Below are 27,297 nucleotides of genomic sequence, written 5' to 3'. Positions count from 1 at the left end.
GGAAAGTGAATAGTTTCTAAAGAGGTTGCAGTGGGGGCATCTGGGCTCCTGGCAAAATGTGCTGGGTTGTAATCTTATGATTTGTGTACCTTTCTGTATGTTGATACTTCAAAAAGGTTTATTTTTTAAAACTGAAAGATACTAACAGATTCCTAAAGGAAGAAATTTTAGGGTGAGCTAAGTGTGTGCCTTATGAAGTATGAAGAAAAAACCACTACGAAAATAAAATGAAGAGGGAAAGAAATATGGATAGAGAAAGAAATAGATGTTACAAAAACAATGAAGCCAGACAAAGTTTAAGGAATAAAAGTGAAACTGTTAAGAGTAGTATTTAGTAAAATTGAAATAGAAGAAATTGAAGCAAGGCCAAAATTTGGGTCCTTGAAGAGGGTAATAAAACAGATAAGTCTTTAGGGAAATATTCTTATAGTAAAAAAAAGTAAAGGTACAAACAAGCAATTCTAGGAATTTAAATAGATGTTATAGCAATGGATATGTAGATTTTTTTAAGTGAGAGAATACACGAGTAACTTCATTCAGATGAAACTGAAAACATAATGGAATTGTTCTTTGAAAAGAAAGTATTTTAACTGACTCAGAAAAAAAACTTCTTCAATAGACTCAGAACTAACTTTTAAAAACATGAATCAATGAGTGATAAAATATCTTCTCACGGAAAACCAGAGGCCAAATGATTTTCTAGACAAGTTCATGCAAACCCTCAAGTAACAACTAAGTCCAATTTTATAAATCTAAAAAGAGAGAAGCCTAAAATAAAACAAAAGGCATTACTCCAGCCCCCAACAGTCACTTCTCCCGTGCCTGTACAGTATAAGAAAATAGAATTATAGACTGATATCATGTAAGAACACAAAGCGAAACATTAGCAAATTAAAGTTTGCAATAAGCATATATGTTCAAAACTATAACCAAAGTAATACAAAGAATATTTCAAAACCTAAGAAGACTTGACAGATCAGTAAATAAAATACTCTCCAGAGGGGGGAAAATAAAGAGCAAAGGAATGAATGAGCACCTGAACAGAAGAAGAACCTCAAATGTCCAATAAAGGTGAGAAGATCTTCCAACTCCAAACCACAAGGAAACCGAGCTTCACACATATAAGATTGCCAAATTTAAAAATTGTGTCAACACTAAAACTGTGTGATACAACATGAACAGTTTTCTTCCATTGGTAGGGTATAAATTGGTTTCATTACTTTGGAGAACAATTTGACCAAATTGGTAAATTTGAACACACGCACATTCCATTGCATGGCACTTCAACTCTGAGGTGTATCATCAAGAAGAATGCTACTCAAAGCAGGGTCCTCAGATAGATATGACTCTGCAAGTTGTCCTGACCAGTCCATGCAGAAATAAAAACAAAAACTTTAGAGTAAGCATTTAGAAGCTTTGATAGTAATTTGACATTGCAATGTCATCTATTTTGTGTTTTATGAAAGTATCTGTCTATAGCCAATTGGAAAACTTACAAATCCTTCCTTGTAGATAGTTTTAGAAGCACAGGTCTGGAGGCACCTGGGTGGCTCAGTCATTTGAGCATCTGACTCTTGGCTGGCTCAGGTCATGATCCTAGAGTCATGGGATTAGCCCTGTATCAGGCTCCATACTGAATGTGGAGCCTGCTTCTGATTCTCTCTCTCCTTCTCTCTCTGCCCCTTCCTCACTCATGCTTGCTCTCTCTCTCTCAAAAATAAATACATAAACATTAAAAAAAGCACACTGCTCTGTATAACATTCATATGTGACTTGGGGGATATAGGCAATGATAATAGTTCATGGCACACTAGAGTAAATGCACAGTACTCTTTGTGCCCATGGGTAACTGTGTACTTCCCTTACCCCAGGCCCTACCTGGCCAACTTCAAGCCAAACACGGGCCATCATCTCTGCCCACTAACTAAAGCAGTCATGGCCAACAGAGGACCTGTGTCACGCTGGTTGGTGAGCTCTGTTCCAGCAACCATCATACACACATAGGAGATATGCAAGAAGATATGTACAAGGATTTTCATGTCAGCATCATGTATCATGATGATAATACTGAAATTGACCTAAATGTCCATCATGTGCACACACACACACACACACTTATGAATTTTCTAATGTTGACTAAAAAAAGGGAATCAACAAAGTACATATAGTAAAATATACTAAATAATGTTTTAGTAGTTTAAAATTATATTAAATAAATACATAAAAACAGAGAATACGCCCTATGAAAATATAAGAAAAGCAACAGGAAGACAAATATTAAGCTCAGGATAATGGATACCCCTGGTGGGAAAGAGAGGGAGGTGCACTGAGAAGGAAATGGAATATAATAGAAGTACAGTGGATTTCAAATGTACTTGTCATATTTTATTTTCTTAAGCTAGGTTGTTTTTATATATTACAGTATCTTTAGAAATAGTTTATAGGGGTGCCTGGGTGGCTCAATCAGTTAAGCGACCAATTCTTGATTTCTGCTCCGGTCACGATCTCAAGGTTTGTGAGTTTGACTCCCACGTCGGGCTCCACATTGACAGTGCAGAGCCTGCTTGGGATTCTTTCTCTCTGTCCCTCTCTGTCTGGCCTTCCCCTCCTTGTGCTCCTCTCTCTCAAACTAAATAATTAAACTTAAAATACGGTTTATAATTTTTTGAGAGATAAGTTCCAGAGCAATAATTTGCTAACAGGAAGGTCCTACTGCAGAGTTCCAACACTTATGATAGAACATTGTGGGGTGTGGTTGTGGGATAAACAAGAAGCAGGGAATTTGAGATGTCTTGATACAAATAGAATGTAGTTGTCAGCATCCTCCAACCTCTGCTTAAACAACTCAAACAGCAGGGGACTCACTTTCTATTAAGAGAGCCTGTTCCATTGTTGGACAGCCATGGTTTTAAGCCAAAAATCAGCCTTTCAATGTCTTGATGGTCTTTGCCCATGTAGAATGGTTCCATTCTCTCTCCCTCCAAGTATCTGAAGACAACTTTTCTGTCTTCCATGGGTGTAGTCTTCTAGACTAAATTTACTCTGAAAGCCCCCTCTTTAACTTATTTATAGTTGATCTCACATCCTACTTCACACAAAAACAGACGCCTTTGGATTTGAACTAGCTTCCCTAACCCAGCCTCCAAATGTGTGGCTACCTGCCTCAAGTTTCACAACCTCCCTTTCTGTATGTCAGAACAAATGATTTCCCTATTCAAGGGTGATGTTTCCTAGTACTGTTGAGTCCATCTTCTCCCATTTTCTCCTGTTTCATTGCTTACTCACTTTCTGGAATGTTTTAAACACTTTCCCTTTTAGTTTGTCTCCATTAATACAAGAAGACATTTTCCTTAAAGAAAAAAAAAATTAACCAATACAGTTGACATGGGAGTCTTCCTTGATCGCTCCAACCACATTTTTACTTCTGCCCAGAGGTAACCAACTTTGTACTTTTAGTACATTCCATCATATTTTTCTCTATGTATGTGCACATATTTATATGAATGTGGAAACATGTACACTTGTGTGTGTTACGTGAGACAATAACTTATTTATTATCCAAGCTTTAAAAACCTACAATACTATGTACCCTGGAGAGCTTTCCATGACTATATATAGACCTCTCTCCTTTCTGTTTTTTTACTTTCTGTAAAAAAAAAAACAAAACAAAACAAAAAAACTCTTCTTTTTTTAAAATGTTTATTTATTTATTTTGAGAAAGAGAGAGGGAGAGCGCGTGCCTATGTGCGTGAGCAGGGGAGGGGCAGACAGAGAGGGAGAGAGAGAATCCCAAGCAAGCTCCGTGCTCAGTGTGGAGACCGACACAGGGCTCAAACTCGTGATGGTGAGATCACAACCTGAGCTGAAATCTAGTTGGTTGCTCAACTGACTAAGCCACCCAGGTGCCCCAAACTTCTACCCGCCCCCTATTGATGGTTCTTTACTTTCATGGGATGTTTTATTTTGATATAATTTCAAACTTACAAAAAAGTTTTAGGAATAATACAAAGATCCTATGTATACTATTTAACTAAATTCACTAGTCGTTAACATTTTTCCAAATTGCTTTGTCGGTAGTTCTCTCTCCAATCCCCCCTTTTGCCTCCTGTACAAGTCACATTTTTCTGAACCCTGAACCCTTTGAGAATGAGTTGAGGACATTATACTCCTTTATGATACATTTTTAAAAAAAATTTTTTAATTGTTTCATTATTTTTTGAGAGAGAGTAAGAGTGAGCATGAGTGGGGGAGCGGCGAGGGGGGGGGGGGAGAGAGAGAGAGAGAGAGAGAGAGAGAGAGAGAGAGAGGAAATTCCAAGCATGCTACGTGGGCAGCACAGAGCCTGATGCATGACTCCATCTCATGACCGTGAGATCATGACCTGAGCCAAAATCAAGAGTTGGATGCTCAACTGACTGAACCACCTTGGCGCCCCCTCACCCTTATGATATATTTTTGAATCCGTATTTGTTAAGAATAAAGTTTTATCTTTTATAACCACAATATAGTTAGCAAATAAGAAAATTTAAGATCGATACAAAACTAGTACTTAATCTATGACCGATACTCAAATTTGGCCAGTTGTCTCTGTATGTCCTTTATAATTTGTTTTATCCTCCTGGTCTAGAAAGTTGACTTGCATTTAGTTGTATCTATTAAGTTTCCCACAATTGGATTTCTTTGTCCTTTCTAAAATCATTTATGAAGATTCATAAAAACATTTATGAAGACTGGTTAGTTTTTTTAAAAAGTCAGTTTACGGGGCACCCAGGTGGCTCAGTTGGTTAAGCATCCAACTTTGGCTCAGGTCATGATCTCACAGTTTGTGAGTTTGAGCCCCGTGCTCGGCTCCGTGCTGACAGCTCAGAGCCTGGAGCCTGCTTCATATTCTGTCTCTCCCTCTCTCTCTGCCCCATCCCCACTTATGCTTTGTCTCTCTCTCTCTGTCTGAAAAATAAATGAAACATTAAAAAATTTTTTAAAAACTAAAAAAATAAATAGTTTACATTTAATTTTGGTTTATGTCTTTGAGATTGTCTGATAGCTCCTCACTATTAGATTCACATTATGTATTTTTGGTGGGATGAACACATAAATGATTGGTCTTCCTTTCTTACATCATATCAGCAGGCATATGACATTAGTCTGCACATTTATTGATAGTGTTACTTTGTTTCCTTGGTTGAGGAAGTAGTTGCTACTTTTGCCTTTCCTTGTTTTGTTTTGTTTTGTTTTTTAAATGTTTATTTATTTATTTTGAGAGAGAGAGAGAAAGAGAGAGAGAAAGAGAGAGAAGCAGAGAGAGAGAGAGGGAGACAGAGAATCTGAACCAGGCTCTGTGCTGACAGCAGTGAGCTCACTGCAGGGCTCAGACTCACAAACTCTGAGGACATGACTTGAGCCGGAGTCAGACCCATAGCCAACTGAGCCATCCAGGTGCCCTTCTTCTTCTTATTTTTTTAAACAGCAAAATTACTATTAACCTTTTGTAAGTAGTAAAACAATGTTTTGTAAGGTATTTTGATACCATGGAAATAACCATTCTGATCTTCACATACTTTCCCTCACCATAAGGAACAGTTTTTTTCCTTTTATTTATTAAGCAAGTACCTAAGGATTTCATTTACTTCAGTTTTTTATTTCATATTTTTATTCATTTATTTCACATATTTTATATAACATATATTTTATACTTTTACTCATAAACTCTTAATATCAGTATTCTTTGGATGCACGGACTCTCCCAGATTTGTGATTTTATGATTTGTGACCCTTCAGGGGGCCCTGTGTGTCCCTTATGTCCTTCATATCCGCATTTGAATGTTTCTTCCTTTCTGGCATGAGATGTTTCTGGCTCAACTTGAACTTCCCTGTCCTACTTCTGTAATCTGCCGTTTCTACCAGGAGAACGGTATTCAATATTTAGTGGAGACTGGTATTAAGAATTCAAGGTCAAGCACGAGGTGTGGGATTCTTTTGCTGCTAGGTCTCTTTCGCAAAACACAATTCGGAAATGAATACACAAACATGTTTATTTAAATACGTATCTGTATCTGTTTCTAGATCCGTAAGTTCATAATGATGCTTCCAATTCCTGTCTAATACCACAAGGTTCCTCCCAGTGTGACCCCACTCTGCATTTGCAACTCCCTTCTCCAACACTGAGAAATCTGCTTCTGCAGTCCTCAGTGTATATTTAGTTTCTCAACCTTCTAGTATACAGAAAGTAGTTTTACAACTGCTTACCCACACTGCTATGGAAAAACAAGCATAATAAATGTCTTTAGATTGAGGTAATCTCATTCAAGTGAGGTCTGTGGACTGATTAATATCGTACCAATGTTAATTTCTTGTTTTTATAATTATATGAGGGTTTTGTAAGATGTTACCATTGAGTAAATGGGTAGGGATATAAGGAAACCCTTGTACTTTTTTTTGCAACTTTTCTGCAAGTCTATTATTATGCAAAATAAAAAGTCATAAAAAATTACTAAGGTTGTTTCCTCCCCTGCAACACACACACTTTGAATATGATTATATTTTTCTTTTTTAAAATTTTTTGAACATTTTAACTTATTTTTGAGAGACAGAGCGAGTGTGAGCAGGAGAGAGGCAGAGAGCGAGAGTGAGAGATAGACAGACAGAATCTGAAGCAGGCTCCCAGCGTCAGCACAGAGCCCGACATGGGACTCGAACTCACAAACCGTGAGATCATGACCTGAGCTGATGTCAGACGCTTTGCCAACTGAGCCACCCAGGAGCCCCTGATTATATTTTTCATTTGAGGTTACCATGGGGTTCATTTAATTTTGTTCTGTTTTAGGGTTTTTCCCATATTCTCATGGATACATTTTTTTTTCCACTCAGAATTTTTTGAGCATGTAAACTATTGATGTGGTTCAAAAACTAATAATTATTAATAATATACCTAGACAAGTATCATCCCTCCCTATTCCTTCCCACCCTATCTCCTGTAGTATATAATTTTTTTAGTTTCTGACTTATACTGGTATTTCCTGTTGTAAAAATAAACGTGCTTTTCTTATTTCTCTTTTTTACACAAATACACTACAGGTACATCTTTACACTTTGCTTACTTGACATCTGTCAATAAATCCTTGATGTCATTCCCTGTCTGTTCATGGGGATCTTCCTTATTCTTTTATGCAGCCACTTGTTATTCCATTTTGAAGAAAAACATTTTAAAATATGAGCATCTATGTTGTATGCAATGTTTTGTAATTATCGGTAATGCTGTAATTCACAACCTCATTTGTAGATACTCCTGTAGTGTTTGAAGTTGTATCTTCAGAGTCAAAACCTAGAAGAGAGATTTCTGGCTCAGAAATAAATCTGGGCACCAGGGTGGCTCAGTTGGTTGAGCATCTGACTTTGGCTCAGGTCATGATCTCTTGGTTCGTGGGTTCGAGCCCCCTGTGGGGCTCTGCACTGGCGGCGTGGAGCCTGCCTGGGATTTTCTCTCTCCCTCTCTTTATGCCCCTCCCCCACTCACACTCTCTCTCACAAATAAAACATTAAAAAAATAAATGTAGTTTTCTTAGATATGGCCAATTTCCCTTTGAGAGGGTTGTGTCCTTCCACATTCCCACCAGTGAACTGGGCTGTCATACATTCCATTTTTGCCAGTTGAATGGGTGAGAGAGAAATGGCCTATCAGTGTTGTTTCAATTTGCACCTCTCTTATTATTAATAAAATATCTTTTCATCTGTTTAAGAATCATTTTATATCTGGGTGTTTTTTGTCTTTTTTTTTTTTTTTTTTTTTGAAAATCATCTGTCTTTTACCCATTAAAAATTTTTTCTATTAGGGTTTTAGATCTTTCCCTCTCAATTTTAAGAATTCTTTTTCTAGGGGTGCCTGTCTGGCTTACTCGGAAGAGCATGCAACTCTTGATCTCAGGGTCATGAGTTCAAGTCCCAGGTAAGGTATAGAGATTACTTAAATAAATAAAAACTTAAAAAAAAAGGATTCTTTCTCTATATTAATTATTTTGGTCCTTTCTCTGCAATGAATATTGCAAATAGTTTCTTGTAGTTTATCACCTACTTTTAACTTTGCTTACAATCTTTATTGCTATGGAAAACTTCTTTTATTTTTACAAAAGCAAATGTATGTGTCTTTTATTACCTCTGGATTCCAATAAGCCTTTCATTATACATTAGAGAAATTCATCCATCTTATATTCCAATACTTGTAAAGTTTCAGTTTTACATTTAGCTCTGTGATCCATTTGGAGTGAAATCTTTTGTATGATGTAAAGTATGGATCTAATATTATCCTTTTGAAAACACCTATCCAGTTCTCACAGGTCACTTATTAAAAAGTACGTCTTTCATGTTTCTACTAGGTCTTGAGTCTATTCTGATATTTATTTTTCTTTTAAAACCATGACTGTTCCATACAACACCCAGCGCTCATCATGACAGGTGCACTCCTTAATCTCCATCACCTATTTCATCCATCCCTCTGCCCACCTCCCCTCTAGTGACCATCAGTTTGTTCTCTAGAGTTAAGAGTGGGCTTCTTGGTTTTCTTCTCTTTCCCCGCCATGTTCATTTGTTTTGTTTCTCAAATTCCATATAGTAGTGAAATCATATGATATCTGTCTTTTTCTGACTTATTTTGCTTATCACAATACTCTCTAGCTGCATCCACTTTGTTGCAAATTGCAAGATTTCATTCTTTTTCATGGCTAATATTCCATTGTGTGTGTGTGTGTGTGTGTGTGTGTGTGTGTGTGTGTGTGCGTGCGCACACATGCCACACACCACAACTTCTTTATCCACTCAGCAGTCAGTGGACATTTGGGCTGTCTCCATAATTTGGCTATTGTTGATAGTGCTGCTATAATCACAGGGGTGCATGTATCCCTTTGGACTAATGTTCTTGTATCCTTTGAGTAAATACCTAGTAGTACAATTGCTGGATCACAGGGTAGTTCTATTTCTAACTTTTTGAGGAATCTCCGTACTGTCTTCGAAAGTGCCTGCGCCAGTTTGCCAAAACCATGATTATTAATGTTTGGTTTATTTGAACTCTCCAGGCTGCAGAGACACCTTTTTTTTTTTTAAATGTTTATTTATTTTTGAGAGAGAGAGAGAGAGACAGAGCATGAGCAGGGGAGGGGCAGAGAGAGAGGGAGACATAGAATCCAAAGCAGGACCCAGACTCCGAGCTGTCAGCACAGAGCCCAATGCAGGGCTCAAACCCGTGAACCATGAGATCATGACTTGAGCTGAAGTTGGGCACTTAACCAACTGAGCCACCAAGGCACCCTGAGGCTGCAAAGACATCTTAAAATTTCCCACAATGTTATTTCTGATAGTTTTGCTTTATATGCTTTGGTATTTAGTGCCTACAATTCGTGTCCACTTTCTTTTCACTGTGAAATGAACTTTTATCAATCTAACATGGGCCATTCTTTTGTGAGTTCATATTGCTTTCCCTTGAGTTCCATTAGTCTGACATGAATATTGCCACCTCCCTGTTTATTTGTTTGTTCACACTGGCCTAAACCTTCCCTGTAATTTGGGTTTTACGTTCTCCTATCATTGTATTTCACATGCTTTTTGTAAAAAGCACATAGACATGTTTTCTTTTTAACCTAATCTTTAAATTCTCCGTTCATTAAGAGTAGAAATTCATCCATGGTTACTTATAGCCAGTCTGCTAGCTTTCATCTTACTTTGGATTCCTTGCTTCATGCTTTCTCACTTTTTATGCTTTCTTGCAGGGGTTTTATTTGTTTGTTGCTCTGAAATCATTTTAATTTCTAGGTTTTTAGGGGCACCTGGGTGGCTCAGTCAGTTGAGTGTCCGACTTCAGCTCAAGTCATGATCTCACAGCTCGTGAGTCTGAGCCCTGTGTTGGGCTCTGTGCTGACAGCTTGGAGCCTGGAGCCTGCTTTGGATTCTGTGTCTCCTTTCTCTGCCCCTTCCCTGCTCGCTCTCTCTCTCTCTCTCTCTCTCTCAAAAATCAATAAACATTTTAAAAAAATTCTAGCTTCTTAATTATCAAAGTCAAGAATGAAAACACATGTTATTACTTTTATCCCTTCCTTTTTAGAAGTGTGTTTTCATCAAATACCTTTATAAAGGGTTATTCCTTTAAAATGCAGTCTTCTATTTTTTTTTAATGAAAGGACTGCTTTAAAAAAACATTATTTGTTTTGTTTTACTAATTTTTCAGGTCTTCTTTATTAAGGATATAGAAGAAATGTCCTCTTAATGTGACTATTTCTTTTTTTTTATTTTATTTCAGAAAGAGTGTGTTAGTGGGGCAGGTGCAGAGAGAAAAGGAGAGAGAGAATCTTAAGTAGGCTCAACACTGAGCATTGAGCCTGACGTGGGGCTAGATCTCATGACCCTGAGATTGTGACCTGAGTGGAAATCAAGAGTTGGACACTCAACTGATTGAGCCACCCAGGTGTCCCTTAATGTGACTAATTCTAGGTGACATAAGGAGCAGGGATATCATGAAGATACAAGAGATTCCATACTGGAGCTGTTTCATCATCACTAGAAAATGTTTGTACACCTTTATTCCCCCCCACTGTGTCCTGTTTTAAGAGCAATAACTCCTTTGTCACCATTGCTCTCTTTGAAGTGAAGTATAATCCTCAAATTCCCTGAACATGTTTTAAAAAGCATACAAATGGTACAAAATTAAGTTTTTAAAGAAATAAGTGAAAAGTGCCCTTTTGAAGTCATATTATGTTCTTTCCCCTTACAAACTCAAAAATAAAAATATTGGCTTACTTAACGCCTTTGATCTATTCACTGTTAGTTTCCTTTCTGAGGCACTGTGATTTTACCCAACAGAATGGTTATTTTGGATTTATATTCCCAAAGCCTATAAAAATAACAATGTCCAACCTAACGATTCCTTTTATAAGCAGTAAAACAAAAGTGGGAAGAAACGAGATAGACAATAGGTTCATCTGTGATGCAGAATTATGCATAATCACATTACATGTGTAAAAACTGGAGAGAGAGAGGCATGTCTCTATTCTAGCCCCCCTGAAGGGATGGTAGGTGGGCACAGTGAAAATTCTGGTCTTTTAGAATAATGTAGATTTAGAATGTTATGACCAGAAGGTGTTAGATTTTTGTTGTACATTATACCAAATGTCTTCTTACTAAAGCAATTTTGATTCTTCCTGTATAGTGAAGATAGAGATATCTTTATTTTAGTGTCTCAAATCATCCTTCATGCACCATCTGAGTAGGGCTGATGGCCACAATCTCTGCAGCATCTGAGGTGCTGACCTTCATTAACTGGTCCAGCTTCAGCGGAGGTAACAGGTGGCAACACAGAGTTTCTTCTGTCACCTGTTTGATTCCCTGTCACTCATACCCACAAAATATCCCACCGTGCGTGTGCATTTTCCCTTTGAGCTCAACTAATTTAATGTAAACGAATTCAAGTATTTCCATTTTTTATTTTTATTATATATATTTTTAACTTTATTTAGAGAGGGAGGGGGAGAGAGAGAGAGAGAGAGAGAAAGAGAGAGAGAGAGAGAGAGCGAGCGCACAAGCAGGGGAGGGGCAGAGAGAGAGAGGGAGAGAGAGAATCCCAAGCAGGCTCCGCACTGTTAGCATGGAGCCTGATGCAGGTCTCAAATTCATGAACTGTGAGATCATGACCAGAGCCAAAACCAAGAGTTGGTCACTTAACCAAATGAGCTACCCAGGCACCCCTATTTCCACTATTTTAAATATTTTTTCTCTTTTAAATCTCTACACCCAATGTGGGGCTCAAGCTCAACCCTGAGATCAAGAGTCACATGCGCTACCAACTGAGCCAGCCAGGCACCCCTCAAATATTTCCATTCTTTTACCTTAGCTGAGGGCACTAGGTTTTCTCTGTCACAAAATATGTTAAGGAACAGGATTGGGGCGCCTGGGTGGCTCAGTCGGTTAAGCGTCCGACTTCAGCTCAGGTCACGATCTCGCGGTCTGCAAGTTTGAGCCCTGCGTTGGGCTCTGGGCAGATGGCTCAGAGCCTGGAGCCTGCTTCCGATTCTGTGTCTCCCTCTCTCTCTGCCCCTCCCCCGTTCATGCTGTGTCTCTCTCTGTCTCAAAAATAAATAAATGTTAAAAAAAATTAAAAAAAAAAGGAACAGGATTGACTACAAGAAATATCTTGTCTACAGATTTTTGGGAATGTCGGGTACATAGGAGACCTCAGGGAAGATGATGATTAAGTGGTTGGGCTATGGAGAGAGATAAGAACTACTTTCCTAACCTGGAGTCAAGGAGTCAAGTTATTAGCAAAGTAGGAAGCCTGGAGAGAAAGGATCCCTCTTCAGCTTTCTGCTTGGCCACAATCTGCTGACCCCTGTCTCCCTCACACTCAACTTAGAGCAGGACCTAAAGTTGAGCCAGCTCTAATCCAGAACCCCTAACACTGCCAGGATAAATTGCCTCAGGAATTTCTAATTACTTTTGTAAACCCTTCCCCAACCCTGCCACGTGGGGACCATGAATGCTGGGGCAGAAGAAAACCCATAACTAGAGTAAAGGCATGTCCAGGGGAAATTTTTAAAATTATTTCTAAACCTTTGAAATGGGAGGTATCTGCAAAGTTAAAATCTGTATTTTCCATTTCTGCATTCACTGACGTGAGACATATTTCATACAAGTACTAGAAAGCAGCATTTGTGGGCTGTTTTTTGGGGGTGGGTCCTTCCCTGGCCTAAGAAATTGAAAAAGAGCATGCCCATCAGGGGCTCTAGCAATAGTGTCAGTGAGATGGAGAAGTTGCTGGTGTCCTCCTGGCCCCCTGTGTGTGTGTGTGTGTTAATTCCCAGCCTTGCAACATCTACCAGGATTCATTTGTCAAACAGTAGGTTTGATAGTATTTTCTTAGTGGATTGGCTGGACAGTTCAGTTAGAACACAAACTGTATCCGTGTGCGTTACAGATGAGAAGAAGTACGAGCATGCTCACCAGCCATAGGGTTGGGTTTGGAAAAGGAATTGAGCCCTTTGGTACAACTCTTGGGTGGACATACCAGTAGAGCCCTAATCAAGTATCCCAAGTCCTCAGCACAGGGTCCAAGGACCCTCCGCATTTCTGGGTCTTATTTACCAACAGTGGATATGGCAAGAAGAGGAAAGAGTAGGTCAGACTAACAAAGACAAAGAATATGTGCCTGTTGATAGTCTACATCACGTGACACAAAAAATAGCCATAGGATCAGGAAATGAATAAACAAATCCAGAGTCCAGTAACTTCCTTTAAGGATTAATGAGACAAATGGGAGAATTTATAAACTACACTGCCAGGTGTTCAAAGTTGTAAGACAGGCAGGTACTGGGGTTGATGAGCATTTGTTGCCTTTTACTGGAAATGGTAATAAAAAATGTCTACCATCATTTGGAAAAATAGATGCTAGGCTTCCTAAAGCCCTTCTGATATCTCTTTGTACATTAGTTTTGTGGCTGAGAAGAAAGAGGCTCAGCAGGATTGAGGCTATTCAAGTGCATAGAGCTAGCAAATGTCAGGACTCAGTTCTAAACCCCATTCTTTGAACCTCATGCTCTTTCCACTTCGTTATTCCACTTCTCAAGACCAGGCAAAGTTGAAAAACAGTAAGTCTATAGAATTTTAATCCACCCCTTGAGATTTGTATTAAACCTAACCAACAGGTTTCCCCCCCAATAACCATACTCTCTTTTCGAATATAATACCCTCCTTTTGGAACATAATTATTTGATTATTGCAGATGCTTTGGTGTGAAGGGGTTCTTGGAAAAGCAATTACCAAGGGAGGAACCATGAGGGAGAAAGCTTATAAAATGTCCTAGATGAGGAAACTGGGTGGCTTTGTCAGTGGAGCGTCCGACTTTGGCTCAGGCCATGATCTCACGGTTCATGGGTTTGAGCCCCGAGTCGGGCTCTGTGCTGACAGCTGAGAGCCTGGAGCCTGCTTCGGATTCTGTGTGTGTGTGTGTGTGTGTGTGTGTGTGTCTCTCTCTCCCCCTCCCTATTTGTGCTCACTCTCTCCCAAAAATGAACAAATGTTTAGAAAAATAAAAAAATTCCTAGATCTATTACCTGCTATAAACTTGGTTCATCTGCATTTCTTGATAAGCATGGGATCTTCTCTGTAATGGCCAGACTGTGACACTGTGTATAAGTAGGAGAAATTAAGAAAATTACTGAGGAAGGTGGTGCTGTGGTAATTCAAAATGATTTGTGGTAGCCATGTGTTCTTGCACTGGCTGTAGAGAAACAGGGAGACCTGGTGGTGGGCTGGTAGGTGTAACAACATACTCAATTATTGGTAGAAATTTTGAAAAACAATGTGCAAATTAGAGCAAGGCATAGATCCCCATAAAAGAGAAGCCCTCTGAGGAGCCCTGAGAGGATTCTGCCTCACGTTGAAGCCATGTGGGAAGAGACCTTGGTGATGTTGCATGAAGTAGGGTTCATTCAGCAATCGACCACAATACCTATGTAATGGATGGGTCTTCTCTGCCTCTTCCAAATTGTGGTTATTTGGTATTTTTTTAAATACACAAACAGAAGATCATATGCTTTTGTTGAATCATTACCGGTCTTCATACACAGTAAAACCTTGCTTTGCAAGCATAATTCCTTCCAGAAACATGCTTATAATCCAAAGCACTTGTATGCCAAAGCACATTTCAAGAACCATTGGCTCAGTTGTGATCATGTGATGTTCGGTGTCATGTACTACTCATATTGCAAGACATCGCTCATTTATCAAGTTAAAATGTATTAGAAATGTTTGCTTGCCTTGCAGAATACTCACAGAACAAGTTACTCACAATCCAAGGTTTTGTTGTACTTTGTTGTACGGGAAAAACTTGATCAAATTGGGGAACTGAAGAATGCCAACGTATAGGAGCTGCAGTTAATCAGGAAGAGGAGAACAAACACAAGGTAATGAAATCTAAAATCTAATTTCTCTCTTCTTCAACAAGAGGAACTATATGTTATTCTTTCCCTACTCTTGTCACATATTCTGGGATGGTGGTGCCAATTGGTCAATAAGATAATAAACAGTTATCTGCTATTCTGCCTTTTAGTCACAATAGAGGTAGAATAGACAAGAATTAACTGCATCAGTTGCCAGAACAAATCAATCATCTTTTCAAAATTTCTCTCTATTACATCCAGTGTCTACCACAAATATATGATCTACTCTTGTATACAACCCCAAATACCTAAAAGAAAATTTTAATTTTGTCCTTGGAATCGACATCCCTGTGAAGTGGGATTTGGGAGTTCACTGAACTCAGAAGTATGTTCCTTTAATCTGCTCTAGAAGTTTTTCTTTCTTACTTACTATTAAAAGACTTTCCTCATCCTTGATGAGGTCTTGTCCTCATCCTACATGGACATATACAAGATGTGCAAATGAGTTTCCTTTTCAGCCACTTCAGACGGGTAGTAAACTGTAAGCAATTCTCATGCAGTCTAAAGGAATCATACCTTTATGTCCTTGATCTTGAATGGAAATGTTTGATTTTTGCATCAGTTATGGAGAATAAATGTGAAAGTGATTGAATTATTGAACTGTGAAAATTGATGAAATCAATTACTCTAGTGTTTTGTGTTATAGAAGAAAAATACTTGGCATGCTAGCATCTCGCAGCCTGGTATGGTTACGGTACACCAGGCATGGTGTATGGTGTAAAATAAAGGGGGGACAGGGCAAGAGCAGATTTCTCTGAAAATGAAGGAGTAAATTTTAGGTTTGGATCAATCCAAGCAGATTAGTTGAAGAACTTTCCAATTTGTGCCTTATTTTTGTGACGTGTTACCCCTATCACTGCTATCAGCTCTCCCTGTAGGCTCTGAAGAACACCGCCAGATGAGGGGATTCCACACTGCTATCACCTCTACAATGGTTCTCTTCAACCCAGTCGATTCTTATAGTAAATCTGGGAAGAGATGTGCTGGCCACAGCTAACTATCCCGTCCCCTTTCACTGCATCTGACTTTAAACCACCCGTGAAACAGATGTGATGAAATTCATGAAATGTACTAGGTGCTATTTACTTTGTACCAAATATGTGAGTTACAGACCCAGAGAGGGCCATTTGTAAGGTGATAAGTGACATGTTAAGAGTTAGGCTCGTTAATATACATTATACTGTTAGGAACTATGCAAACGGATGCATATATGGATATGCAGGTGTATAATCCAAACTGAGCATATCAAGGGCCTCCCATCATAAACAAACACAAGGGAAAAGATGAAATAACTAGTTGACAGCAAAAATTCTTTGGTATGAGTTCACAGTGGTATACTCTGCTCCTTTCTTTTAATGAATTTCCTGGTAAATTGGGAATAAAAATAATTCTTTTTTTTTAACGTTTATTTATTTTTGAGACAGAAACAGAGCATGAGTGGGGGAGGGGCAGAGAGAGAAGAAGACAGAATCCAGAGCAGGCTCCAGGCTTTGAGCTTTTAGCACAGAGCCCAATGTGGGGCTCAGACCCATGAACCATGAGATCATGACCTGAGCTGAAATCGGACACTTAACCAACTGAGCCAGCCAGGCACCCCAGGAATAAAAATAATTCTTGAAAGTATTTTTGCACCCCAGATCAATCGATTATCTATCTATATATGCTTTGATATAACCGCTCCACCTTCCACATAATTTGGAAACAAATAGAATTAGTAAGGGACAAATGGAACTGTAGGGGCGCCTGGGTGGCTCAATTAAGCATCCGACTCTTGATTTCAGCTCAGGTCATGATCTCATGGTTCATGAGTCTCAGCCTGGCATTGGGCTCTGTGCTGACAGCGTGGAACCTGTTTGAGAGTCTCCCCCTCTCTCTGCCCCTCCCCCACTTGCATCCTCTCTGTTTCTCTCAAAATACATAAACTTAAAAAAAATGAGACACTGTAAACTCAAAAAGAATAATAAGCTGGCTGTATCAAATGAATGTGACTATGTTTCATAATGGGGAAAATGTTAGCGAATAGGTTACAGAGTGATGGCAAATCGTCTTCTGACCGGCCAGACATTGGGCGATCAAAGGTATCAACACATATCAGACAATAACCAGTCATTTTAGCTTGCAAATAATGTGGGAAGTGAACCTTTAGAAATGTCAAGTGACCAAACAGGTATGTGCAGAAATTAACTTTTTTTTTATTATATATCATATAATGTAGTAGTAAAGTTTGAAGTGCATGAATAAAAAGTTAGTGAAATTACAGGAGGAACAATCTATAGAGCGATAATAGGTGCATTCCTTGTGCATCTGAAAGGAAAAGAAAAAAGAGTTTTCACTCATTTTGGCCTAAAACTTAGTGTCAGGTTCCCAGGATTCTGACATCAGAACCCGGATAACGCTGATTAGAACCATAGGGGCTTTACAATAAAAGCTAAAATATTGACCATATGATGGCAAAAAGTCTTAGTTTGTGGTTAACTGATTCTCTTCTAGCTACTCTCTGATGAAGTTGGTGGCGCTGTGGAGGAGGACCGCCGTCTCCTGGACGAGGATCGGGACCGCTCGGCGTTGTAGGTGACATGCTTGTCGTAGTTCTCCATCTGAGCCTCCAGGACATCTCTCTGCTGCTGCCTGATGGTCTGGCTGATGAGCCCAGGGAGGGCGTGGATGCTACCAATCAAAGTCTCCAGTTTCGTTTCCACGGTAACAATCCTCTTCTCAAAGTCTTCGCTCCGCTCATTTAGGTCGGAAATCATGTCATACATGATGTTCTGGGTCTGCAAAACAGGGCGGACACGGGTAGAGCAACCAGGAACTCAAGGTTTCACGACACTTGCCCAGGAAGCGAGCTGTCCGCTCTCTTCAACCCTTTGTTGAAGCTGTCTTGTTTCCCTCTAGAGGGCCGCCTGGGTAGCTCATCCGGTTAAGCGACCCACTCTTGATTTTGGGTCTGGTCATGATCTCACGGTTCATGGAATGGAGCCCAAGGTTGGGCTCCGTGCTGCCAGCGAGGAGCCTGCTTAGGATCCTCTCTCTCTCTCTCTCTCTCTCTCTCTCTCATTCTCTCCCCCCTCCCCCCCTGTTTGTGCTTGCTTTCTCTCTCTCGCTCTCAAAATAAATTAAAAAAAAACAAACAAACAAACAAAATGTGCTCTTAGCTGCTTCACAACCTCTTAATGGTGATAAATGAACCAACTGAATAAGGGAGTTACTGTTCATGATACAGGCACCTCATTTGAGTTTGGCCACGGAGACAGAGTGCATTAGCTTTATTTTTTACTACATAGTCTGGAGGCTATGTGAACAACATCCATTCATTCAGAAAATACTGAACCCCTATGGCATGGCAGCGCTAGAGCTGTATTAGTAAGCACAGCACTAAAGAAATACTTTGAAAGGAATAGTGTCTTGCCTCATAGATATATTCCTGAGATGACATTATGCAGTATATATTTATCATATCAACTATATATCTAGTAAAATGTTATATTACATTATTTCCAAGTGGTCTGTTTTATCATTTGACCTTACAGTGATGTAAGAGTCTGCCCCATCTTTGTTCAAGGTGTGTCTATGGGAGAGCCACGTTTGTAAATATTAATCGAGAACATCTTTCAGTCTCACATGTGCTACCCATCTTATATGTATGATATATGTATGCTGTCCTACAGGTAAGTTGTTGAGGATGTCACTATCTTCTATTCATAAGACATCAAATATTCAGGTGCACCTGGGTGGCTTATTCGGTTAAACATCCGACTTTGGCTTAAGCCATGATCTCACAGTTCATGAGTTTGAGCCCCGTGTTGGGCTCTTTGCTGACAGCTCAGAGCCTAGAGCCTGCTTTGAGTTCTGTGTTTCCTCTCTCTGCCCCTCTCCTTCTCATGCTCTGTGTGTGTCTCTCGCTCTCAAAAGTAAAGAAACATTTTTTTAAAAAGCATCAAATATTCAACATTTTCTTGCTTATATAGTATGTTATTGATATACATGAAAATGAATATGATTTACTTGTGTTATTTTATGAGACTAGGACAAAGAGGTGTGATTTTCATAGATGATATTGGAAGCTTTATAAAGAACATAGCTGATTTATCGAACAAACAACAAAATGTATTGAGAGAGGCCCCTTTAAAAGCATTTGTTGTTAAGGGGCGCCTGGGTGGCTTGGTCGGTTAAGCGTCCGACTTCGGCTCAGGTCATGATCTCACAGTTTGTGAGTTCGAGCCCTGCATCAGGCTCTGTGCTGACAGCTCAGAGCCTGGAGCCTGCTTCAGATTCTGTGTCTCCCTCTCTCTCTGCCCCTCCCCTGCTCATGCTCTGTCTCTGTTTCTCAGAAATAAATGTTAAAAAAAAAAGTTTTAAAAAGCATTTGTGTTAAAAGGCTAAAAACTTCCATATATGCTAAAATACCTCTTTTGGACCTAGCTCAGGAAAATGGAAGGTCACTGATGACAAATACTCATATTTAAAAAAAATATATCTGTTTAGGGGAGCCTGAGTGGCTCAGTCGGTTAAGTGTCTGACTTCATCTCAGGGCATGATCTCATGGTTTGTGGGTTCGAGCCCCGCATCGGGCTCTGTGCTGACAGCTGAGAGCCTGGAGCCTGCTTCAGATTCTGTGTCTCCCTCTCTCTGCCCCTCCCCTGCTCACTTGCTGTGTCTCCCTTTCTGAAAAATAAATAAAACATTAAAACAAATTAAAAATATTTGTTTAAATGTTTATTTTGAGAAAGACAGAGTGTGAGTGGGGGAGGGGCAGAGGGAGAAAGAGAACACACGTGAGAGAACATCTTAAGCAGGCTCCGTGCTTAGTGTGGAGCCCAACGCAGGACTTGATCCCATGAACCTTGGGATCATGTCCTGAGCTGAAATCAAGGGTCGGATGCTTAACTGACTGAGCCACCCAGACAGCCCTAAATATTCATATTTTTAAAGTGGAATTTACTTGAAAGGGACAACCAAAAATCAACCAGATAAATCTTATAAGTGTGAAAGAGGAATCTGGGAACTATTAATGTCCTTTTAAAAAGTAGTATGATTTTTTAAATAATGAAAAAAGAATCCTAAATTATGAAAACTGATTCCCTTTTTTTTAAAAGATGATGTCCATGTTCTTAAAAAACTATTTCACAGTCTTCTGAATTGGCTTAAAAGTAAATAAAAAACAATAATTTTATCAGTGAGTCCTATGGAGCCCTGAAGGTCATGGTCAAACCCAGAATGCAGTTCTCCTCTCAGAGGGAGGAGACTGAAGGACAAATATGAAACCCAGTGGTATTGTCTCATATTCCATGTACATTTTCCACGGTACTTTCAAGTCACTGTAAGTAGGAAGGCTTTTAGAATGGGGTTTGAATAATTTATATAGGGAAAGAGCATGTGAAGAAAAATCTTTTAAGGTGGACCATCATGTTAGGGCTAATTGTTGGTTTGATGTGCAACACAAAGTTGGGGTATCCTCCGTGCAGGGCTTCATTCCAACACACCTCACCATGAAGGATGAGACCTCACCCATGCTTACCTTTGCTAGGTCCACCAAGGTGTTGGCTTGGTCATTCAGTTTCCTCTGCTCCATTTTTACACTTCTTAATCTAAAAGACAGAATCTCAAGTCAGAAGGGTTCCTTCCTGTCTACTGCTGTCATAACGCCTTCCAAAGAGCATGCATAAAATCGACAAGAGCAAATAACTGCATGGATAATGCCTTGAACATTTGGGGGTCAAGTTCAAACTGGTTATGTATCTGGAACAATGAGAAGCATGCTTCCCCAACACCGCAAAAAGGAAAGGAGAGAGAGAGAGAGAGAGAGAGAGAGGAGAGTAAGAGATGAGGTGTCCTTAGGACAACTATTTACCAGGGAGTTAAAAGCTGAATCGGGAGAGAGGCTCATAAGGACTTAACCATATGAGAAAAGCCAAAACATTCCTTAAAATCCCAGTATCATTTCAAATAGACATAGGAAGAAATAGGCAAAGCGACTAGACTTTCATCAATGTTGGAGCAGTGAGCACCTTCCTATGCCTACATGACTAGATACACAGGATAGCCCTGTTCAGTTTGAGATGGATTGGGTTAGGTATTTGAACCTGATGAAAACACAGTGATAAGTGAGATTCTTAGTAGCAAAAATAAGACTTTTATTCAACCAGCAGCAAGAGAACCCAAAACACATAAGTCTCTTATTCTTCATTGTGTTTTGCTCGACTTTTATCTTAAACTGCCATCGAATTTGAAGGGAAGCCAGGCCATTTCCTTGGGAGAATTTCCCTTAATTTTTTTCTTGTAGATAAAAGTCAACGGACAATTAAAATGTCTGACAGATGGGGTTTCTGGTTGCAAACTTACTTTTAGATGCTTTTAAATATCAGTGCATATATCTGATTGACAGTCAAAACACTGCTGTTAAAAAAAAATCTTTCTTAAGGATGACTTTTACTAGTCCTTACTTTATTTACTATAATATTTTTGAAAACATATTTATTGGGTGCTTACTCCCTACCAAGAAATTAAGATTTTCCAACAGGAGAAAAGGGGTTGTTTGTTCTTTAAGCCAACAATCCGAGCCATGCTCCAAATGAGAAGCACATTTCTCTTGGGTACTTAGTTTAAAAACAAAAAACAAAATCCATGCTAACCTTATTACCTGTAAATGACATGTCATTTACAGAGTATAGTGTCGATGTTGGAGAGAGTAATCTTTGTAATTTCCCAATTTCAACGAAAGGTAGTTACAAAAAAAAAAGGATCAAAAATTCACAGGGCAAGATTTTACTGCCAGGGAGATTTTTACAACAAATGTTCAGTAGTGCGCAGTGATTTTGTTTTGAAACTACGCTATGCAATATGTCACCAAGTCTGCTTGACAGTGAAGACAGACTTCCTTCTGCCAGTATGGGTTTAACTGACACCTGCCTATAACATGATATTTAACAATGTAAAACAGCTTAAGGTTATCACTTGCCATTGCGAGTCTGTGTTTCCCTATTAGAATGCTTGGAACTAAGTTAATTGGCTCTTTTCTACACTATTATAGAGATGGACTGGGTGTAAGTGTAAAAGGAATTTACAAACAGGTATTCGAATCTAACATGTTGTTGAGATAGGCTTCTCTAAGTACTCACAAGGATTACAATTCTTGATGTACACCTTTTAAAAACAAGTCCCCTTCCACCCCTCTCCCCCCTGCAAAAAACAAAAAGCAAAAAACAACCCTTTAGACATGTGTGAGGTCATTCTACAGAAATGTACTAGAGAGAACAACAGTGTCAGATGTGGCCTCCCTTCTCCCTGGCCCTATTTGACCTTCAGTTTCTTAATGTATGAAATGAAGTGGGTTAGGATAGGATGGTATGTCTAAAGTGCTGTATTTGTACCGACAGAGGTGTTCGAGGTGGCTATGTGATACTCAAACCAGAAGACATTAAATACTAAACCAGATGGAGAGACAGTTACTCCCTTTTATCCTCTTCCAATTCTTGATTATTACAAGAAAAATGTCTCAGGCTGGTCCTCTCCTGTTTTTATCTCCCAACACCTGCTCTTCTCTCCTTTTTGAAGAGAGCAGGATTTCAGCTGAGCGCTTCCTGCATGCAGCAGTTCCGTGGCTAGAATCCAACGCCAGTGTTTCAAATGTTGGTGGATACGACCTCTCCCTCTCTTTGCTGGGAGCAGGAGCGGCTTTTTGTTTTTGTTTCATTTTTGTTTTTGTTGGGTTAGCCATTTTGTGATAATGATTTACACCAAGCTTTATCTTCAAATTCAAGGAATGGGACCCTTAGCACATGAATGACTCAAGTCTGGGGAACCAGATCAGAAGCCTCCAACCACTTGGGAGTGCAGGCAAGGCCCTGAGGTTGGCAAGCCCAGTGAAAGGGCCAGTGTGTGTCCCTTAGCTGAGGTGGGTACTCTGCTCTTGAATTGCCATATATTATGTTTCTGACAGTAGAATTTTGCCCATGTTGGTTTTTTTTCCCACTAATCTGGAAAGCTGACATAGGGTAGCCCCCTATTGAATCAGAATCCCTTTAAGCTCCTTGAACTTAAACCATCTTGCCTTGCTGTTCCTGAGGCTGTACCCTAGAACGGGTAGAAAAAGCCTACTTAAAGCTGCAGCTGCCAGAATAAAAGGTAACATGCATGTGTATTTTACTTTCTCCCCCCCCACCCCCCGCAAAAAAAAAGAAGAATAAGGAACGTATGTTGACTTCTTCCTTGTGAACTTCACTTATCACAGGAAAGTATCATGATTTTGGATCACATTTCCATAGCAGCAATCAGACTACTGAAATTCACAAATAAAGGACCCGCTTGGATGCATGCAGCCGGTAGAAAATTCTGCAAATGTCGAGAGGAGCGGCTCACACAACTTACTTCCGAGCTCTATTTTCATTTTGTTGAAATAAAAAGACAAAACAAAAGAAAAGAAAACTGTAAAATATTCCAGAACAGAGTAACACAGTGTGGTGTTTAGTTGTGCACAGGGGGCTCGATTCATTAGCTGAGAGATCCTGTTAAGGCTCTGTAGGATCTTGGCATGGTGATCAAAGAAAAACACGGTTCGCTTATGGTATCATCCTTCATTGCTGAGACTCCCCCCTCCGTCCCGCCCCTGAAATACAGCGCTTCCTCCAGAACGAGGTTCAGAAGGAAGACCCTCTAGGAAGTCATCACGGCCTCTTTGATACACGATGTCCAAGTAAACTGTAGGAACCGTTTTGACCTAATATGAATGTCATGGGGTTAAAAGGACAGTGTTCTACATAGTAGGATGATTATAATGTTGGTGGTGTTTTTTGGACGGCATCCATCTCTTCCGAGTTGGGGCTTCTTAGAAGCCTGGTTTTCTGACAGGAAACTCAGTGTTAGAGAAATTATGTGTACTGAATTTCTCGGCTCTGAGACAAGTTCATGTCGACTGCTGAGTCTACGGTTGAGATAGAAGAGTGATGAGCTTTAAGGTTAAAGTTGATACCAGAAAAAGTATTCAAAGGTATTTAGGAACAGAATGCTTCAAGGCATTGAGTGATGATCTAAAAAGACAGATCCGTTAGTGAAACAGAGGACACAAGCCTGGAGAAGCAGGCATCCACCAGAGACGAGGGAGGCCACGTGTCAGGGAGAGAGGCTGTGAAGTTTGGAAAAGAGGGGAGTCCAGACAGAGCTCTGGAGAAGCTCTCAGGTCAGACGGGAGGATGGGAGAGGCCAGGGAGAGAGCTCTATCAACTGAGTTTGTAACTTCTCCCTCAAGCAGCAAGGTCTGCTTTCACCCGATGCCATTTCACCGAGGCTGATGGTCTCACTGTGTCTGAATGGGAGGCAATGGGAGCCTTGCCCTTAAGAATCGAGCCCTGTGTGCTTTCCTGTATCACTAACTTAAAATGAGAGATTATGCACGATTAGAATCATCTAGCCAAACCCAGCCCATATACATTTCCAATTGTATTTTTTTTTACAAAGTACCCCTCCCACCTCAAAAGAAATCTAACCCCAAGACTATATCATAAAAACAGTTCAGAACATTTGAGCTGCTCGAAGCTCATCTACTTTAGAAGTTCATGTTGCTACCGAAGAAACAGACTGAGAAATGCCAAAGAAGCAGAAGAATTCATAAGGGGTTTCCTCTGTTACTCTATCCTGAAGCAGCATTGGGAAGACCCACATAAGCTGTACCTTGAAACTCTTAAAATCGGGTCAGGCCACCTTCTAGCAATCTAACAATCGCTTAGGGACAACGTGTCAACTTTGCTTCCCCAAATATTTTTTCCTAGCATACTATAAAAATTTTCAAACCTAGAGCAAAGTTGAAAAAAAACTTACAGCGACCATCCCTAAGCTGTCTGTCCCCTGAGGTTTCAGCATGAATGCATTTCACAATAAAAATATAAATGTATAAATACCCACCATTCACATGTGGCTACAAAATTCCTACAGAAACTACCAAAGCATTTTTTTCCCAGTGCTTTTGTTAGATATAAAAACTCACCAATGGCATCAAAGGCCAATTTCATTTCATTATCTATTTAATAGGTACATCATTCTGATAGGGTTATAAATACGATCCCGGAGGACATGGGGTATGTGGCTGCTTGACCCATAGACTGACCACACCTGCCCACACCAACAAAGGTAAGTTTTCTTTTTAATATACTTGAGCAGTATAGGTTAGTGGCAAAACATTAAAAGTACAAAGAATGCTTTCCCAGTATATACACATTATACCGTGTATACTTCTTCTACGAATGTTAGGTTCCTATATGGTTGTGGGTGTGTAGGAATGCCCTCTGTGCCAGGAGGGCTATGTCTGGTGACCCTGGAGGGAGAGGCCTGTCCTCAGAAGTGAAGGCCCAGCATCCCTTAGGGGACTCGCTCTCTGAGATCTAAACTTGAAGGAATAAAGATGTGGAGGCTCCACAGGGTGGGTATTTGGTTATAAAGGTGGCCATGAGCTTTAGCAAAGCAGCTCCCTGTGTGAGCCAGATCTCCTACGTGTTCCTCTGTGTTTCGCTTTTATAATTTCCCACACTTTGAAAGAGTGTTACCTTAAGATTCTAGCCTTTCCTTACAAGGGACAGAAAGCACAGTTGTGGGCCTGGTGTGAAGTCACAGAACTAAAGGTGAAATGATGTCGCTTTGGTGCTGGTAGTGGCAAGATCATGACTGAATAGCTCTGAGTGGCCAGGAGGGCTGGCCACTCTACCATCCATGCAGAATCTCCCTCTCTTGTAGATGTCGGGGTGCCTGGATTTGATTCTCATTAAGGCAGGCAGCAATTTCTAGACGCAGTCCACATTTCCAGCGATAGTTATTCAAAAAACATAGAGGGAGAGGTCAAAGGGTAGCATTTGAATGCTTAGTGATTTCCCATAGAATGTGAAGTGTGATACAGTACCTATGAACTACCTAGATATACAAAATAAAAACTCCAGCTTCAGAGCTTTTCTGGTCTGCTGCGCTAGGCAGCTCTGAGAAGACCCACCTTACTGTGTAATCCAGACACCTAGCGTTTACCCACCTTTCTGTGATTGCCCTGGTAGGCTGCATGAGAAAAGCCACGTTTCTGACCCACGCATGTGACTGAGCTGCTCTTCCCCATACAGAAATGTCACTGAGTTAAGAGCAAGGCTGCACAGCCTCGAGACTGATGCCCACATGAATGTACTTACGGTAAGGATGCTGCCAGCCTGGGGGAGAAAGAGCTGGTGGCTTTCAGGTCATTATTGATACTTACTACATAGACATTTGTCTTTTCAAAGTCTATGATAGTTACATATAGCATAGAAACAAAGTAACATGAAAGAACTTAAGCATATGGAATAATGGTGGCCTCCGTAAGGTCAGAATCATTGTAAAAGGCACTATAAAATCTATAATCAACATACAGCAAATAGAAAATCCCCTATGTCCTGAGTAAAGACTAGTTTAAAAATGCAAGTATTAAATCAAGTGTAGGTACTGCCTTCATAGAAAGATGTTGGCAGCCTGTTTAAAAAAAAACCCAGAGCGATCATAAAATATTAAATGTTTTTCAAGATTTTGCAGTCAATACAAACGAAACATCCGAGGGCAAGCCATATGAATAAATAAGTTATATTAAGATATACAATTGCAACTGAAAATAAGGTTTCTAAAGAGAGAAACTGAGAAGACATTTTAATTAATATATTAAATGACTCTGCTCCCAATAAGGGATGATTTTGAGTCCAAAAAAGAACTGACAATTTTCTCAGCATTTCATTTATGGAATTATTAAATTGCCAAATAATGTCTTCTGGGAACACACATGACAGTGTTTTCTTTTTTCCCCCTCTCACAAAAGAAGAATAACCAAGTATGGGAAATTAAGACCCAGAGTTACAAAAAGCAGGATGACAATGAATGAAAAATGGTACTTACTGATGAATAGCTTGCAAGAATTTTCGTTGATGTTTTCTTACTTTTGCATGATCTATCTTTTTTACTAGCTTTGTATTTTTGTAAATTAGCCATGTTTCCCTGAGTACATTGGCAGCTGCGTTTTTCACCTGTTAAGAAAACAAACAAACAAAGCAGTTGATAAATTCCCAGAGCAGAATCCTTTGCAAACATGGCCAGGGGTCCTATTCTTTTTTTTTTTTTTTTAAATATATATTTTTTAAGCTTTTATTTATTTTTGAGACAGAGAGAGACAGAGCATGAGCAGGGGAGGGGCAGAGAAAGAGGGACACACAGAATCTGAAGCAAGCTCCAGGCTCTGAGCTGTCAGCACAGAGCCTGATGCGGGGCTTGAACTCACAGACTATGAGATCATGACCAGAGCTGAAGTTGGATGCTTAACCGACTGAGCCCCTCA

General features: G+C 39.8%; 1 protein-coding gene across 2 annotated transcripts in view; it reads right to left on the bottom strand.

Annotated features, from left to right (window-relative positions):
* Window positions 1-17,140: 17,140 nt before the first annotated feature.
* KCNN2 (potassium calcium-activated channel subfamily N member 2) overlaps window positions 17,141-27,297 on the bottom strand; it is a 477,937-nt gene continuing 467,780 nt past the window's right edge. The window contains exons 9-12 of one of the 2 annotated variants that reach the window (XM_040444258.1): window positions 26,862-26,989; window positions 23,340-23,348; window positions 20,491-20,560; window positions 17,141-17,746 (exon numbers count right to left, since the gene is read on the bottom strand). In XM_040444258.1, the coding sequence (XP_040300192.1) occupies window positions 17,459-17,746; window positions 20,491-20,560; window positions 23,340-23,348; window positions 26,862-26,989 (495 nt within the window). In that variant the 3' untranslated portion in view covers window positions 17,141-17,458. The remainder of the gene's footprint in view (window positions 17,747-20,490; window positions 20,561-23,339; window positions 23,349-26,861; window positions 26,990-27,297) is intronic. The other variant, XM_040444259.1, reaches the window with a different exon arrangement.

The sequence above is a fragment of the Herpailurus yagouaroundi genome, unplaced genomic scaffold, assembly GCF_014898765.1.
Source record: "Herpailurus yagouaroundi ecotype Mexico unplaced genomic scaffold, PumYag 192, whole genome shotgun sequence".
In the NCBI taxonomy this organism is placed as follows: domain Eukaryota; kingdom Metazoa; phylum Chordata; class Mammalia; order Carnivora; family Felidae; genus Herpailurus; species Herpailurus yagouaroundi.
This window is presented reverse-complemented; position numbering and strand designations above follow the sequence as displayed.